Source organism: Humulus lupulus, chromosome X (genome assembly GCF_963169125.1).
Source record: "Humulus lupulus chromosome X, drHumLupu1.1, whole genome shotgun sequence".
Classification (NCBI taxonomy): domain Eukaryota; kingdom Viridiplantae; phylum Streptophyta; class Magnoliopsida; order Rosales; family Cannabaceae; genus Humulus; species Humulus lupulus.
This window is the reverse complement of record NC_084802.1, coordinates 265,923,154-265,942,746: the sequence shown is the minus strand read 5'-3', so window position 1 is coordinate 265,942,746 and position 19,593 is coordinate 265,923,154. Positions and strand designations below refer to the sequence as shown.

Sequence of the window (19,593 nt, the reverse complement as noted above, 5' to 3'; positions counted from 1 at the left end):
GTATTATAAATCTTATATATATACATATATGAATGTCCACAATAACGAAGAATCACCAAGTTATCCAAAGTTAAATATCGACATTAATTCCTTATTATATTTGTGGTAATTACTTGATTTTCCTATATCATATTTATATGTATAAACAAAGTTCGATTCCCATTAAAATAATATACAAAAATTTTACTCTCTTTATATCTCTTTCTAGGTCTCCGTCTATTTCTTTACTTTATACTTTATATTTCACTATTATTAATAGTTTTATATCAATTAATAAATATTCTAAATTCAATTAAGCAAAACTTGCTTAATTTTCACTTTGACTGCAGAGAGTATATATATATAAATAAAACAAACGCACACCAAAAATTGAATAGACAAATAATATGAACCGAGTTCGTACGTTAACCTTAATTGAAAATTTTGTTATATCATTACTACAACTAGGAAAGGTCTAAAAATTAAGCAAGGACAAATACTGTATTTCACGTACAAAGTGGACGAAGGAAAAGATACAGTAGAAAATAATTAAAACAGCACTACTATCTAGAATCTCTTAAAGAGACGAATACATAGAAATAATATCACATATATATATGTATATACGGTACGATCTCGAGAGAGAACATGTCGTAAGAACCTATATATAATAGCTAGACCAACATATATAATTATACTGAAACGTACGTAAGTAGGTAGCAACATATATATATATATAAATATAATAAATGACTATTATTTGTAATAATTAAGGCCAAATATCAGAGACACAGCTGACAGAGTCACTACTCATCATTCCGGAATTAGGTGCAATATTATTGATCTGGGACTGGATTGGAGGTGGAATACTGTTATTATGATTGATGTTGTTGGTGTTTCTAAGTCCCACAATTAATCCAGCAACTGGGAAAGAAGCTGCAGCGTTGCCGTGGCGATGGTGACAGTGATGGTGGTTACTATTTCCGTGGACGGTGATTGTTGGCGACACATTTGGAGGATTATTATTATTAGAAGTAGTAGTAGTAGTACTACTACTACTGTTAGTAGTAGTATTGAAATGTGCTAATATCGAAGCAGCGGATGTTGTGGTGTTTAGATGGCTTTGAATCAGTTGGTTTAAGCTTGATGTTTCTGCTAACTTCACCTGATCATCCATTATATATATATAATCAATCATAATAACCACTTATTCGTATATTAAAAATACTAAAAATAACCCATCAAATTCACTATCCAAAATTGTTCTAATATATTTAAATAAATAAAAGAGCATATTAATTATTATTATTAATTACCCTTGCTCTCATTGCTTCCAAATCAGATTTTAGGACTCTGTTATCTGTATCAGCTTCCCGGCATTGATGAGAAGCGTCAGTGAGCTGTTTGTACAAAGATGAATTTTCTCCTCTCAATTGCTCAACCTGAGTGATTATATATTTGATATATTATTTAATATTGATTATAAATAAATATTTATTTTAAATAATATAATTTAAAAGAAAAATAACCAAATTAATTAAAACTTGTATAAGTACCTGAATTTCAAGATCTGCCAAATGAGCTTGTTTTCTTCTCCTTGACCGCCGAGCAGACTCCCGATTGGAAACCATCCTAGAAAATTGGTGTCAGTAATTTTTTTTTAATTATTTTGTTGTTTAGGTAGTAATAACTTGTCTATTTATATATATATATATATAGGAATATTATTTGTAAATTATATATAAAGAAGAAAAAGAAAATGAATAAAACCTCCTAATACGTTTAACGTCATGATTAATGCCGTCTGTGCTCTGTTCACATGGACCAGCTTCTATGTCAATATCATCGTCTGATTGTTCATGCGAGGAACCACTTGTTGCTCCTATTGCTTGCTCATCTCTTCCTCTTGGGTTATTGCTGGCTGATATTGGACTCCCAACTGAAATTCTCTCTCTTTTCATTATATATATTTAAATCTTAAATCACAATACATATATAAATATAAAGAATATATATCAATTGAAGACATATTGACCAAAGACGATTACAATTCATTATACATACATATATACGATCCATACAAAAATCAGTAATAATTAAGGATTAATAATGAATGTACAGCTCAAACGTGTGTTTTTGTTTTGTAATTACATATATACACTTTATTTATTTATTTTTATTTTTTAAAAAATAAATATATTGAAAAGCACTACTTACAATATTATTATATTTATAACATGTATCACACCAATTTTTATAAAATTCTGAATAATTTACTGTATTGAAATCAAAGTTTAAACAGTCGGTTACACGTATGCCTGATTTTTTTTTTATACGAGTGAAAAAAAGACTATTTGAATTAAGATTTTGTCACGGTAAATTATTCGTAATTTCCTGAAAATTGGCATGATGCATACGATAACTATCATGTACGCTGTCATATAAGAAAATATTGGATTATAATTTCTTCAAATAACGAAAAATAAAAAACGGGCAAAAGTAATGTCACTACCTAAAAAGCTCCCTAAATATATATATATATATATATATCTTCTATATAATAAGTGTGTACATAACGGAAATTCTTAGTTTTAATAGTTTTTTATTTTTCTAATGTTAACTTTAACGGAATATTCATATATTTAACATAATATTCTTATATTTAACGGTAGTTTGTAAACACTTAAACTTAAATAAAATAAAATAAATAATTAAAAAAAATTAAAATTTGATATTTTTGAGATATTTTACAATGATAATTATTTAAAAATAATAAATAATTAAACAAATTAAAATGTCATAATTTTAAATATTTTACAATGATAATTATTTAAAAATAACAAAATCATACATATTATAACTTAAATAAAATTTAATTAAACTTAAACTCACTTATTAGAATAATATCATATTAAACATATAATATAATCTACTGTCAATTAGCAACAAATTATTTTTTAAAAAAACTAGCAAGAAACTTAAATTTAAAATCCACGTATAATATTTAATATTACATTAAACATATAATATATAATTTCTTGTTGTCACTCTTAAATTCAAAAAGTAGAACAACCATAAACTTAAACAAAAATACATAAATGATTTAATTGAAATATAATATTTATTTAAAATTTATATGACTTTAATATAAATTTAATAAAAATAATTAATAAATTATATAAATAAAACTAAGTAAACATTCACGTTGAACGTACGTTGTTGTTTGTATATAGCATATATATATATATAAATGGCTAATATTATGCATGATATGATAGGAATGATGTATGGTTGAGGAGAAGTACATATATACCACAAATTGATGACTGAGAATCCATGGTTGCTGAGATGCTGGGATTTTTGGGTGTCCCATTTTGAGAGTAGAAAATTGATTGATCTGTACTTACTCCAATACTGCTAATTGACACTCCCTTCATTATATCCTGCGAATTCCGTACAGCAACAACAACTCATCATTCACATTAAATAATTTCAAACACATAAAATGAAATACCCAGCTTGCTAACTGATTCATGTATACAGTATACTACTAAATTATTTCAAATGCCGAACGACGTTATATAGTATACATATGAAACAAATCATTTATTTAAAATTATTACCGATTGAAGATATAATATCTAAGTGTGTAGATAATTAATATTTTTAGTTTTAACGATTTTTTATTTTTTAATGTTAACTTTAACAGAATATAGTATTTTTATATTTAACAGAATATTTTTATATTTAACGGTAGTTTATAAACACTTAAACTTAAATAAAATAAAACAACTATTAAAAGAAATTAAAATAGAATATATTTGAGATATTTTACAATGATAATTATTTTTAAATAATAAATAATTAAACAAATTAAAATTTGAAATTTTTGAGATATTTTACAATAATAATTATTTTTAAATAATAAATAATTAAACAAATTAAAATATGATATTTTTGAAATATTTTAAAATGATAATTATTTAAAAATAATAAAATCATACATTTTATAACTTAAATAAAATTTAATTAAACTTAAACTCACTTATTAGAATAATATCATATTAAACATATAATATAATATATTGTGAATTAGCAACAAATTGTTTTTTTTTAAAAACTAGCAAGAAACTTAAATTTAAAATCCACGTATAATATTTAATATTACATTATACATATATAATATATATAATCTCTTGTTGGTACTCTCAAATTCAAAAATTAGAACAAACATAAAATTAAACAAAAATAAATAAATTATTTAATTAATATATGATATTTATTTCAAAATTTATATGACATTAATATAAATTTAATAAAAATAATTAATAAATTTTATAAATAAAACTAAGCAAACGTGCATATTGCATGTTGCTTGTATCTAGTATATATATATATATAAATATATATATTAACATGTCACATATAAGATGAATAAAAATTAGAAAGTGATTATAAGAATCTATGTATATTTTATTAAAATAATAACATAAGCCATTCTTAACTCATTACTAATAAATTTTGCTAACACCATATTAAGACTAATAATTTAAGCAAAAAGTTAGGGGAAAAAAACACAGATACTATGTATTTTAAGCAAGATTAGTTGATCGAGATGTGTCACCACCTGCTTATTCACTTCATCAATAATTTGTTTGAGACTTATTATTGAGAAAAAATTTCTCCTATAAAGCGTGGTTGGTTCTCCTATTTTTAATTATGTATAAATTTACATGTAAAATGGTACTTATTTATCCCACAAAATATATTATTTTCAATAATATCTCCATCGTGATCTTTTTTTGGCTCTCATTAAAATCTTTACTCTATTTTGTCCCAATCACCACGACTAAATGCAAAAACAAACAATAATACTATATTACTCTTAGATCTTAGGCTTTTGACGAAATTTATTTTGGTCCCAAAGCTTGAAATTTAGATGTCACCTGTTGATCCTCACACCAACTTTTTTTTAAGAGATCCTCACACCAACTTTTGATGTAAAATTAATTTTGTGGAATTTTATTTTTAAATTTAAAACTAATTAAGTGAAAGAAAAAAAACATTGGTTGAACTAATAATTTCCCTGACTCTTACTAACTTTTTTAGTGGGGACCACACGAATAAATTAAAGCTTACATATATACTACAACTCGTAAATTTTAAGTCTAGAAACTTAAATGATTTTTTCATAGAAAAATTAATCTAAACATCATAGGGCAGTAGAGGCAACTACCATATCATGTATTAAAGCAAGAGGGTGGCAAGTGATCAAAAATATTATCAAAATATGAAAAATTGACATCATATTAAAAAATGTCGTTGACAATTTCAGCATCGTCCATTGGAATCACTGTCACATTGTTTGAATCATAACAATTCATATTTCTATATTTGATAATGTTCGAAAGAATTATAATTGGAACACAATATTTATATAATAAAAAAAATTAAATGATGAAATTTTCGTGTCTTTAACATTAATTACTATTTAAAAACCATCATTGGAAATTTATATGAATGCTATATTAAACTAATTTGTGATACTTTAGAGTTCACAAATTATATGATGAATAAAACATTTATAATAAAATAAGAGATAGGAATTTCGGTATTATTTTTTCATTTGTCTAGGTGATTCCAGTTGGGGATACGTATTAATCACACATTAATTAATGATGTATATATAACTTATTAGTGGACATTACAATCTCCTAAAGTTTTAATCACCCCCACACCACATTTATTTATATATAAATATATATATATATATATATAGTAGAGATTAGGACCTCATTTCTACTGAAAACAAAACTATACTGATACAGAAACAATTGACAGTGATATATAGGTTAATATAAACCCCCAAGGTATCGTAACAACATTTTCTCTAGGCATCTAAATAAGGCGGGTCTGTCTCGCCCTCCTTCCGCCCCGCCCCGCCCCGATTAGTTTCTTGGAGCGAGGCAGGTTGTCCTGCTCCGGCTTAATCGGGGCGGGTCGGCCCCGCCCTATTTGTCTCATTTAACTTTTTTTTTTAAGAAACATTAAATTATAATTTTATAATTCTCCCTAAGCTTAAATATTATTTTTTTATTGCAATCCTTATTTTTTACACTTTGTATCAACTACACCCTCAAATATTTTATTTTATTTATTTTTATTTTAAAATTTACAAAAATAAATACAAGAATAATAATAAATTCTAAAAAAAACACATGTTTTCAATATTTACAATTCTTTCATAGAGTAGTTGTGGAATAAAAAATTATATAAATCTTACACCTAAAATCTATTTAGAATTAATGATATTCTAAACCACATACAAAATGTCAAGTTTACATACTATGCATATATATAAGTAGCATGAGAGAACATAGTTAGAGTATAGAAAAAAAATAAAGTTTTTGGGGCGGGGCGGGGCTGTCCCGCCTCAAATTCCGCCATTTTTTACCAGAGCAAAGACGCCCCGTCGGGTTGGAGCCCCACCCCGCCTTACCGCCCCATTTTTTCATGCCTAATTTTCTTGCTTTGAATTAAAGTTTTATTGTTTATGATTCACATCATGCTGATTTGTCAGATATCAATTTCCATGCTGGCTCAAATATTATTTATTATTACAATATTTATAATACAAATTATTTGTAACCTAAATACATATATATAGATACAATTGTAAGTTTGCTTAGTTTTATTTATAAAATATATTAATTATTTTTATTAAAATTGTATCATTTTCATATAAATAAATAATATTATGTATAAAAGAATAACATAATCATATTAAATAAAAATTAAACTAAAATGTTGTTTATAATTTTTTTAAATATATATAATATGATAACCTTTTTAAACATAAATGATAACTTTTTTTAGAGTTTATACTTTTTTTGACCCTGTGTTTTGTCTCATTATCTGTTTGGACTCTGTATTTTGACAAATTACTTTTTGGACCCTATGTTTTGTAAAATTGTTAAAATAGAACCCTAAACTCAATTTTGATGAAGAAAAAATTGAATATAAAAACACAGTTTTTAAGTAGAATTATTTTATTTTTGTTCTGAATTATTAGTTTGGTAAATTATTTGTGATTTTAGTTGAGAAATCATTGACCAAAATTTGGTTCAGGGTTCTATTTTAATCATTTTACAAAACATAGGGTCCAAAATATAATTTGTCAAAACACAGGGTCCAAACAAGTAATGAGACAAAATACAGGGTCCAAAAATGTATAAACCTTTTTTTTTAACAAAAAATAAGATTATGTATTATATATTGTTATTGTAAAGATATTTTATAATGTTTAAATTTATATTAAAATAAATATTAAATATCTAGTCTTGTATTAAATATTATTATAATAATAATATGTATAATATTTAAATTCATATTAATATAATTAGTAAAAAATTAGGATTATATATTATTATTTTAATAATATTTTATAACATTTAAATTTATATTAATATAATTATTAAATATCTATTGTTGTATTATATATTATTATATAATAGTGATATTTTATAATATTTGAATTTATATTAATATAATTAATAAATATCTATTTTTAATTAATTTTAAAGGTATATTTCGTTAAATATTTAGAATATATTGTTAAAGTTGACAAAACAAACAGTTAAACCAAAGAATTTTCGTTATCTACACATTTTTTATATAGAAGAGATATATTTATAAGGAAATATACATTTTGGCCCCTCTGTTTTTCCCGAATACGCAGTTGGCCTTTTTATTTTGTTAAATAACAATTCGAACCCTATATTTTAAAAATAGATCAAAATAGTATCCTAAACGCAATTTCTGTTAAAATATTTTAAATTATAAGATCAGTTCTTAGGTCATTGGAGATGAGATGAGTTCACAGTAACAGAGAAGGTGGTCGAAGAGCTGAGAATAATATATTATATTTGAAAGTATTTTGACAAAAATTCGGTCTACGGTATCATTTTGATCTATTTTGTAAAACATAGGGTCTAAGTTGTCAATTAACAAAACAAAGGGACTGATCGCATATTCAGAAAAAACACAAAAGCCAAACTAGTATTTTCCTATATTTACATATACACTATTTTTATGAGATATTCTTCTGTCTTGAGAGGTTTCATCGGTGTCCCATATGTGATCTACCCGAGTTTTCTTTAATTTATAAATATGCATATATTCGCTTTTATAATATTTCATGCAACATTTTCCACCTTTATAGGCAAAAATTAGAGATTTTTTTGAAAACTACCTACTTTTATCATTCAATAACCATAAATAGTCACATATATTTATTTTTTATGATTAATATCTACAATCATAGAAAAAGTGACTAAAATACACTTGATTTATATTTTTAGACTTGTGGTTTATATTTATGAACGTTTGGTTTACATTTTTGGTTTGTAGTTTACCTTTCAAAACTTAGTGATTTACATTTCAAATGGACATTTTAAATGGTTGTGGTTTACACTTTAAAGCATAAAAAAATGTAAAATATGTATTGTGGTTAGAAAAGTGAGTATTAATTACGAGTTTTAATTTTGGGAAAAAATAAATGGGACTAAGTAAAATTGGGTACTACATATAGTTTCTTCCAAAAATAAATTAAGAAGTTAGTGCGAGATCATTTAAAATTCCTGATAAATTATATGGGAGTTTTTTAAAAAATATAGCTTTTATTAGGGGTGAACATTTGACCCGCAAAATACGAAAACCCCACCCAACCTGCAACTCGAAAATTTAGTTTTTGATAAAACCCGTTAATTTCGGGTCGGATTAGACCCGAACCCAAGTATGTTCGGGTTTTGTAAATTAATATACACAGGTTCAGGTGTAACACGAACTCAAACAAATTAAAAAAACCCTAACCCCCTACCCTTTCAAAAATTTTAAAAATGGCCAATTTGTAAAAAATCAATTGAACCAAACTAACAACAAAGTTTTAAAAAAACATGTGAAAAGTAAAAAAATTAAAAAAAGAGTCAAAAAATTGGTATTTTTGAATTTTTTTTACCAAGGCCCATTTTCGGCCCAAAACTCATTTTCGGCCTAATCCCACCAGAAACATGGCCCCACCTGACCCGAACAAATCCGAAACCTAAAATCACCCAAAAAATCAAAAAATTCGGAGCGGGTTCGGTACCCTATTTCCCAACCCGAAACTCGCAAAATCCGAACTCGATGTACCAAAAATCCAAAAACCTGATCCCTATGCACCCATAGCTTTTATGTCATTAGTGTGCAAAAATATGAGGATTATACTTTTACTAATTTGTATGGGAAAATTTATTTAAAAAATAAATAAAGTATGGAAAACATAATTGCTAACAAACTAAAAAAGGAAGCTAAATTTAAAATCAAAACACATCAACCAAACATGAATACTATTGTAAATTAGCATTCCGCTCTTCTCTCTCTCAAACCTCTCTCAAAACCCACGTAGAAGCCCTCTTCTCTCTCCAAACCCAGCCCACGAATCCTCATATTATATGTGAAAATAAATGGAAAAATCTAATAATATGTCCATTTTAAAAAGATAAAAATAATCTAATAATATGTCACATTCACAAACCAACTTGTCTATCCGTTGAAGGTAAATATTTATATATTTGAAGGCGTGCGGTTACAAGTTAATTAATAGTAAAATAATAATTAATAGTGTAATGTAAGACAATATTAAAAAAAAAAAAAAAAAAAGAGAACCATAACAAGCCAACCAGGTTAATAAGATGTTAAAAACAATATATTAATATTTGGGCAGATTCTAGTGCTTTGTTTCCCTCTACTCATATTATTGATGATCATTTGAAAATAGAGGTTTCTTTTTTTTTATTTTTAAAATTACATTATTATTTGCTGCTGAATTTCTTACATTAATTGGCTTTCAACTTTATTTTTATCGTGACGTACAATGAGTTAGCTAATTAATAATATTATAATTAACTATAATGTGATACACGAGTGAGTGAGTTATTATTAATTTATTATTGCTCTCTATTTATGTAGCTAGCTATCTGAGTTATCTTAATTATTTTACAAATAAAAATATCTAAATATTTTTTTTTTGTCAGACTAAATATTTATTTTCTAATTTACCTTTTATGCATACAAATATATATAAAAATACTATCAACTTTATCTTGTACTGCCATGTAATAAAAAATCAGAACTTCTACCTAAGATAATTAACCCTGAACTTAAGTTCTTAACCATACTTGATTTTAAGTTCTTCCTAAACTATTAGAGTAATCGTACAAATATTTATATACACACACACACTACAAAATAAATTTTTGAATAAGACTACAACATGCACAATGTTATTGCCGCAGTAAATTTTAAATATAAATTTAATTTGTTTGTAATACTAATATATATATATATATGTGTGTGTGTGTGGGCCTTGCGATCAACTGTTATTTATGTTAGGAAAATACTAATAAAAAAATAATATATATATACCTTGTTGTATGATTGTCTTTATATTTGTACTGTACATAGATAGCAATGCTCCATATTTTTATGTAGTTATAAATTATGAGCAAGCCATAAATTTTAGAGCTAGCGAGCACAAAAAAAATAAATTAATTAATTAAGTTGTGCAGTACAGGGAAAATAATAATGAGTGAGAGAATAATAAGGAGAAAATAAAGAAAGTGACTAACCATGTTTTTGAAAGCGAAGCTAAAACTGTCGCCAACGGGAATGGAGTCGGACCGAAAATCGGCGGCTTTGTTGTCGATATCTTCGGGACGCAAGCTTTTCTTTATGAACTCTTCGAAATCCAACTCCGACGGGCTTCGCTTCGTCGTCATCATCATCATCTGATCTCCTCCGCCCGTACCAGCACCGGACCCTTTACGCTCCATTTCTTGGCTTGGTTTATTCTACTTCCGTTGAGATTATCTTGATCTGAGAGAGAGAGAGAGAGAGATTAAGCAAAAGAGGGAAGGTGAACAAAACAACTGAGGTATTAATGGGCGAGAAAAGTACGTTCTGCAAAAGAAAATTATAAATAATAATAAAGGTGGGCTGCACATGAAGATAAAAATAGTTTGGACTTTTATTTCTTTTATTTCAAACATACCCTTACACTATCTTAGCTAATTACGTGTTTGGCTTGAGGTCTTGCTGCGGGTGATTATGGGTGTTACGGTAATTACGACGCTCCGGGTTCTTGGCAACGAAGTAATGTCGACTTTTTATTTGATAACGTATACTAAATGGCAGCCGTTGATTCGCTGAATCTGCAGGAGACAAGATACTGCCACGTGACATGTTAGTGATGGGCCACAAAGAATCTGTGTTTTTTTTATCAATTAAGAAAGAAAGAAAATAAAATGAAAGGAAAATAGAAAAGGGTAAATGCACATTTGTTATTTTGTATTTTATTAAAATATAAACGTAGTATTCTTATTTTCTCATAATTATCAATCGATATCTTTTATTTTTAAAAATTACAATATTTGGTACTTTTCGTGTGCTTAAATTTTTAATATTTCTTGATTACCCCTTATTTTAATGATTTACTTGATTTTAAATTTTTTTTATTATTTTTAAATGATTTAAATATATTTTCAAAATTCAAAAAAATAAAATAAATGTTTGATTAAAATTTTAAAATAATTTTAATTAACAAAATTATTTTTAAAATAAATTTAATTAATCAATAAACTAGGGTTGTATCAGTTAGTACATTAATAAGCTAGGGTTGTATAAGTTAGTAAATTTGGTCTGAAACTAGAGATTTGGGGTTTGAATTTCAGATTCTGGAGCTTGAGTCGATTTTGGAATTCAACAATGGTAAGTTATGCTCGACTGGGTTTTAAGTGTGTTTGTGTGGTCTAATGAGGTTGGGTTCTAATTATCTAAGTGGTATGAGGTGTTTTGAGGTCAAAAATCTGGTTTGGAAACTTGGTTTTATGATTTTTGGGGGCTTAGGTCGAATTGGGGGTGAGTATGAGTCGGAGAGGTTGCAGAAAACGCAACCCAAAAATTTGGGTTCGCGATGTAGCACCCTTGCACATGGTTTGGGCACCCTTGCGCTATGCAAGGGAGAGTTGGGGGAGTCTCTGACTTGTTGGGCGCCCCTGCCCTTGTTTTAGGCGCCCCTACGCTATGCAGGGGGGGTTTGGGAGCCCCTCTCCTTGAGAATGACGCCCTTGCCCTATGACCATTTCAGGATGTGTCATCTTTAGGGTTTGGGGAAGAACTTGGGGGCTCAGGGGACGGTTCCATCATCCGAATTGATGGAATTGGAATTCTCTATAGCATGGGATTGTTCTTGGATTCAGTATATGGATTTAGTTCTTAACGGGAGTACCGTTTATGGTTGTGACTTGGTTACTGCAAGACTCTAGAGAAAGGGATCGTACTTGGGGTCGCCTCATTTCATTACTTAAGACTTGAGGTAAGAAAATCAATATATGCACATAGAGCTATTGGTTGGTATGCTTATTAGCTTTGAATCATATGTGAATATATATGGTTTAACTGATTTTCGGCTATCTCATTGAGCATTGGGCCACTTGGCAAAGCATACGTAACGTAGGTCGTGAAGGCGAGTTCAATATGAGGGGGTTGTCCCTACTTGCCCGAAATGAACTAGAGCTAAATGCCCGAGTGCGCATCTCGCTTAATTGGGTCGCTCAGTAAAGCGTGTGGAACGTAGGCCGTGAAGGCGAGTTAAGTATGAAGATCCTATCCCTACTCGCCTGACAAGAACTACGAGTTTAATGCATGAGTATGCATGTCTCTCGGTTGGGTCGCTTAGCAAAGCGCGTGGAACGCAGGTCGAAGGGCAAGTTCAATGCAAGGATGTGATCCCCACTTGCCCGACATGAGCCGAGATTTGAGGGCTTGAGTATGCACCTCGCTTGGTTGGGCCGTTCAGTAGGACTGTTTTCTTGGAACGTGATTTGTGAAATGAATATTCTTGTTATTTACGAAATGTGTTTATGGGTTATATGTTTGGAATGAATGTATCTATTATCTTTGAAGCATGTGTTTATTGCTTTTGAATATTTGGATTATTGTTATGCCTTGTGAGGTTTTCTTACTGGGCCTCGGCTCACGTGTGCTCTATGGTGCTGGTAAGGGCAAATAAATGTTGGACCAACCATGAGTTGGAGGGCTTCGGGGGCATTGTGTACATATGCCACCCGACCGCCACGACCGAGATTACTTGCTGGAACTAGGGTTGAACCCTGATTTTTCCGCCGAGGTCGACCATTTGTATTTATTTTGTATATGTATCAGTTTGTAAACTCCTTTTTGGGATCCCGTGTACAAAGTTAAACCTTTTTAATAAAATGATTACTGTTTGAACAAAAAATTTTAATATCTAATCCTCGAGTTAGCTTTAATTGCACATTTTAAGTTCAAATGACTTGTTTAGCGAGTTAAGCACTATTTTAAAATACACAGTGTAACAGTCATGGATTAGTAGGGCGTTACAACTTGGTATCAGAATGGTCTAGGTTTAAGGGTTCCTGATGTTTGGCTGGGCATGTACACACGCCACTAAAGAAAAGCTCGACTCACGGTGTTTTATGATTTAGACCACATTATTATGTGGATACTTTTGGGTTACTCGGCACGAGACGATCCTAGTGAGCAAGTTAGTGGTTCAGTCACAATGAGGTCCAATACCCGACTCGAGGTGAGCCCAGGGGTATTTTTGTAATTTAGTACTTTAACGGGATTTATCGAGTAATGGGAAGTTATTTGATGATTACTTGGGGAATTATGAGGTGTTAATTGAGATTAGCGGGAATGTGGTAAAAGACTAATTTTCCCTTAAGGGAATTAGAGAGCAAGGAAATAAGTAGGGGCATTTTGGTCTTTTCATTTCAAAGAGTGACTTAGTCACTAGATTGCTTCAGAAATAGGAAACCAAAGAAAGCAAAACACTCAGTTCCCTCGATTCTTCTCTCTCTCTCTCTCTCGTTAGCTTTCTTTCTCTCTCTCTCTCACACACACACACACACACAGTTTGGATTGGAACTCTAGATTCTTTGAATTTTGGGGCATGGCCTGTTGGGGGTTGAATTTAGTTGAAATTTGAGGCTCATAAACTTAAGGAAGCAGCTAGATAATGATTTGATTGGAGGTAAATTCAAGTTTTAAGTTTCGAGTTTTTAGTTTTTGAGTTTTTAGAGTTCTCTTTGAATTTTGAGTTGTGGTTAAGTTTTGGTTTAGTTTTTGGTGTATTAGTGTTGCCTTAAGTGTAGTATTGAGGTTTTGGGACTCAATTATGAGTTTGGTACAACTTTGGGGTGAATTATGTGAAATTTGGCTTGGAGAAAAAGCTTTGAAAATCTGGGTTCGCGGAGTTGCGCCACAGCACTGTTCTTGGAGCGCCGCAACCCACATGAACTCAGAGGCCAAGGCGGTTCCCTGAATCTTCTTGGCACCGTGACGCCTAGTGGGTTGTGCTGCGTCACGTCTAAGAAAAACATGATGGGGGCTCTCTGACTTGAGGCGCGTCGCGGCGCTAGTTGGGAAAGTTAGCCATAAGAGGTTTGTGAGTGCGATGACTCAAACCTAAGGGCTGGGGAAGGGTTCCACGACCTGGTTTAGTAAAATTCGAGGTCCCGAAGGCTAGGACTCGGTCTGGATATCATATATTATGGTTGTGACTAGGGTATTGCTAGGGCTCGAAAGGGGATCGTGCTTGAGGGTTGTTTTTATTTAGCTAGTGCTTGGACCAGAGGGGTAAGAAAACTGCACCCAATACATGATATATGTGATTAGGGATTGGCCCAGTTGCTGAACATGGTTATGATTAGGGCCCAGGCCCCTGTGAATAAGCATGATTATGAGCATGCCAATGATTGTTTGATTAAGCATGCTTGAATGCTTTGTATTCATATAATTATTAAATGATGTATGCTTGTCTGCCATATTTAATTGAAAAGGCTTGACTTATAAGTCAAGGACAGCAATAGCCCGCTGAGTGCTGGTCGAAAGGATTGACTTATAAGTCAAGGGAAGCAATAACGCGTTGAGCGCAAACTGATATAGTTAGTCCTAATCAGGAGCGTGGTATATGCTTGACTAACTCTATGGTCGCTTTGAAAATAAAGTGTCAGGTACGCTTGGCTAGCCCTAAAGCTAGTTATACAGAGGATAGGGCATTGGGCCCCAGGGTGACTCTATAGTCACTTATCCTAGGGAAACAGGCCCCGATGTGACTCTACAATCACCTATTCTAGAGCAATAGGCCCCGATGACCCTGTAGTCACTTATTTGAATAGAATGCATGCACGAGTAGAATTATTACTACTAGGCATGCTAATTATGATATGTAATATGTTGTTATCTGCTTATGAGCGTGTTTAAGTTTTCTTGTTGAGCCTCAGCTCACAGGTGCTATGTGGCGCAGTTAAGGGAAAAGGGAAGCTGGACCAGCCATGATTTGGAGAGCTTCGGTGGCGGCTTGTACATATGCAGCTTGCTCGACCACCATGGTTGGGGATTCACAGAGGAACTAGGGTTGAACCCTAATTTTGCCGATTAGGCCGACTTGTGTTGTAATTGTCCTTTTTAAACTGTAAATGACCATTTAAATGTTTATTTTGGGATCCCATGTATGAACTTAAATATTTTAATGAAATGATCAATCCTTTTGACCAATTTTTTTTAACTCTAATCCATTAATCACTTTTAATTACATGTGTTATGGCCAAATGACTTGATTAGCAAGTCTAGCCTTATCTGCATGCTAGAATAGAGAGTATGATATATATATTGTTGGAGCAAAGCATATTAATTAATGCATGAATGTTATAGACATGAGGCTTCTAGACATGATTATCATGCCTGATAGGTCAAGTCATTGATTGCAGACGAACTCGGAGGTTATGTACCCAAGGCAGTCAATTGGACCAAGCAATGTTTATATCGAGGCCTAAAATGATAATCAAGGCCAGAACCCTTCGCCTGCCCCTTGGAAGTGGCAGTTGATGTTAGCTGACATGCAAGCAAGATTGCAGAGGAAAGAGAAAGAGATCGAGTGGTTGAGACAACATGTTCTACCAGGGAGCGTTGCTCCATTTTTTTTTGCTAGTAAAGGCACCGATTTTGGCTCAACCTAGGGTTGAGAACAGATGACAACTACTGTATGTTACCAAATCATAATAAGCATGCCTAGCAGTAATAACCCTACTCATGCATGCATACCATCCATATAAATGACTACAGCGTCATATGGGCCAATAGCCCAAGATAAACGATCAATGAATCATACCGGGCCCAATGCCCAAAATACATGATTAATAAATCATACCAAGGTTCCACGCCCTAGGATATGGGACTAATAAGTCACCTGGGGCCCTTTGCCCTATCCTCTGTATAACCAGTTCTGGGACTAGCCCAGCGTACCTGGCGCTATAGTTTTCTCACAACCAATAGGTCGGTTAAGCATATATCACGCTCCTGATTAGGCATAACCATATCGACCAGCGCTCAGTGCACTATTGCCGTCCTTGACTAATAAGTCAATGCTTTACGACCAGCACTAAGCGTGCTAAGGTCGTCCTTGAGTAATAAGTCAATGCTTTACAACCAGCACTCAGCGTGCTAAGGTCGTCCTTGACTAATAAGTTAATGTTGTGGCCCAGCCCTAGGATATGGGACCAATAAGTCACCCTGGGGCCCATTGCCCTATCCTCTGTATAACCAGCCTTGGAGCTGGCCCACCGTATGATGCGCTCCTGGTCAGCCTAACAAAAATGACCAGCGCTCAACGTGCTATTGTGGACCTTGACTAATAAGTCAATGCTTTTCGACAACGCTCAACGCTATTGTCGACCTTGACTAATAAGTCAATGCTTTTCTCAACTATATAATGCTAACAAGCATTCATCATATATCAAATATCCAGATATGAAGCATTCAACATGATTAATCAACTATCATAAGCATAATCATAATCATGCACATACTCACACGTTCATGCCCTATTCATGTTCCTATTCAACAATATGCGCTAAGCTATAATCACATGTATCACATACTGGGTGTAGTTTTCTTACCTTTTGTCCAAGCATGGGTTACCAATGAATGACCCTCTAGCACGATCCCAGTTCCGAGCCCTTAGCAATAACTTAGTCACAACCAAGTATAAAATCCCATCAATAATAAATAAACACAGGCTTCTGGACCAAATCCTAGCCTTCAGAACGTCGAACTCTACTAAACTGGGTAGTAGGATCGATCCTGAGCCCTAAGGTTTGAGGTCCCGCACTCAAAACACTTATTGGCCAAAATCCCCTATGTGCGCTGTGGAACATCCAATTAGGGCTCCAGCGCTCCCACACTTAGAGTCGCGACTCTCCCCAAGCAGAGAGCCCATCCGAAAATACTCTAGACATAGGCCACAGCATGATAGCGGTTCAAGCAGCCGCCTAAGCTCCTAGGTTCATGAGGGTCGCGGTGCGACCCTGCGAACCCAACTTTCCTAGCTTCAAATTCACTTAAAACTCGCACCAAATCCGTACTAAACCCACCATTCAATACCAAAACATCAATGGTACATCCCGCACAACAAAACCTGACTTTCCTTTAGATTAAAACTCATCCAAATCATAAAATCCAATCCAAGCTTAAGGAAACAAAACTCAGAAACTTAAAACGTATATTACCTTTAATTATGTTACTTTCTAGTAAAATCCTCTGAATATCAAGCTTCTAATCTTCCCTAGAATCATTATGACTCTAACCTCGCTTGAATCCGAGCCCTAAAACTCGAGTTTCCTTCGAAAACACTAACAGGCATCAAATGAGCAAACGGGAGAGAGAGAGAGAATACTGAACATATTTTGTTTCTGTCAGGTTACTTCGAGCTTAAGTAACCTTAAGCAAATCCCAAAGCTTGGGTACCCATAAACATCCCTGGGGGTAAAATAGTCAAAATCCCCAGAATTCCCTCATGATCTCAATAACTCCAAATATATCCTCAAATATTTATTCCCATTACCCAATATCCCGGTAATGTACTAAATATCCAATATACCCCTTGACTCACTCCGAGTCAAGTATTGGTCCCGTTGTGACTTTCTCACTAGCCTGCTCCCCTAGGATCATCTCATGTCGAGTAACCCAAATATATTCATATAATGATGTGGTCTCACACAAATATCACATATATGCCAAATATACCCATAACGAGCCAAATTATGAAAATTACCCTTTTAATCAGAAATAGGCCCACATGCATATTTAATACACCTAAACATGCATATCAAGTCATATTATAATATAACTCACATAATCATATAATGATACACATATATATCACATAATCACATAATTTCCATAATTTTCCATCCTGGCCCCCTAATCAACGCCCTAAGCCTTATTAGGTAATTTGGGACATTACACATTATCCTCTAGCTTTATGGGGATAGGCATAATTAGTTCCATCCCCGACTTTATGGGGATGGTAGGCAATGATAGAGTGATCTGTTCTACGCATGTGTTACGGGAGGATGCCCAGACTTGTTGTGAAGTGGTATCCTAGAGCAGAAATGTAGTTATGATGGGCCGGGAAGAATTAAGACAATTGTTCAATGAAAGGTATTAATGTGACGTAGTTAGGATCGCGAAGATGAATGATTTTATGAACTTGGTTTAGGGTAGTATGACAGTGACATAGTATGTCAATAAATTTGATGGCTTGGCCAAATTCGCTTTTGATTGAGTGTCAACGGATGCGGCTCAGAATGAGTGATTTGTTCAAGGATTGAATTTTGAGGTAGCCCATGGCGTCATGATCGCCCCAATACATGTGATCTCTACTTACTCTCAGACAGTAAAGAGAGCCCTTACTGTTAAGGAAGAAGTGGATGAGATAGGGAGGGAGAGCGTCGTAGGGCACGAGGCTCGAATAGTGGTACCTCTGTTAATGGGGTCGAGTAGGAGCGGAGGCCCCAGTGGACATAAAGGAAAGAATATGGATATATTTAGCACCCCTAGACTAGAGAAGGGGTTTCGAGGCACTTGGATTAGCCGCTAGCACGGGGGTGAGAATTGGAAGACTTACCCAGAGTGCGCTCAGTGCAAGAGGTGCCATTTGGGAGAATGTCGAGCGAAGGCATGTTTTCTGTGTAAAATAGTTGGGCACTTCAAGAAGGATTGCCTGAGGTCGAAGAAGGAAGAACCAAAGAGGGCGGATAGCCTGACTCCAGCTCGAGTGTCCACCTTGATGTAGTCAGAGGCTAAGGCTAGTCCCTCAGTAGTGACAAGTCAGTTTTCTAGTTCTCGATCTTTTATAATGTACTGATTGGTTCTGGTACTCCGTAATTCTTCGTATCTAGTACAAGCATAGATAGAATATGTAGATTATGTGTTATCACGCCATGGAGCATGGGATTTTATTACCTCTTTGGAGTGGCTGAGGATTGTACAGATACAGAGACAAAATTATTAAAGTACATGGGTCGGATTTGGGTTCAGATGGATGTGTTTATAGATGAGAATTTCTGGATGAATTCTATATTATACTTTATTCACTGTTTCCAAGCTTCACGAGGATGTATCAGGATTTAAAATTTTTGTATTGGTGGCTTGAAATGAAGAGGGATATGATTGACTATGTGGCTAAGTACC

The 19,593-nt window shown here is 32.5% G+C and overlaps 1 protein-coding gene across 1 annotated transcript; it reads right to left on the bottom strand.

Annotated features, from left to right (window-relative positions):
* Positions 1-361: 361 nt before the first annotated feature.
* On the bottom strand, positions 362-10,970 carry LOC133803999 (bZIP transcription factor RISBZ4). The gene is made up of 6 exons (XM_062242135.1): positions 10,647-10,970; positions 3,293-3,422; positions 1,750-1,918; positions 1,536-1,611; positions 1,296-1,421; positions 362-1,144 (listed from the first exon to the last, which is right to left on the bottom strand). The coding sequence occupies exons 1-6, from the start codon at positions 10,848-10,850 to the stop codon at positions 749-751; spliced, it is 1,101 nt and encodes a 366-aa protein (XP_062098119.1). The 5' UTR covers positions 10,851-10,970; the 3' UTR covers positions 362-748.
* Between the last annotated feature and the right edge of the window lie 8,623 nt (positions 10,971-19,593).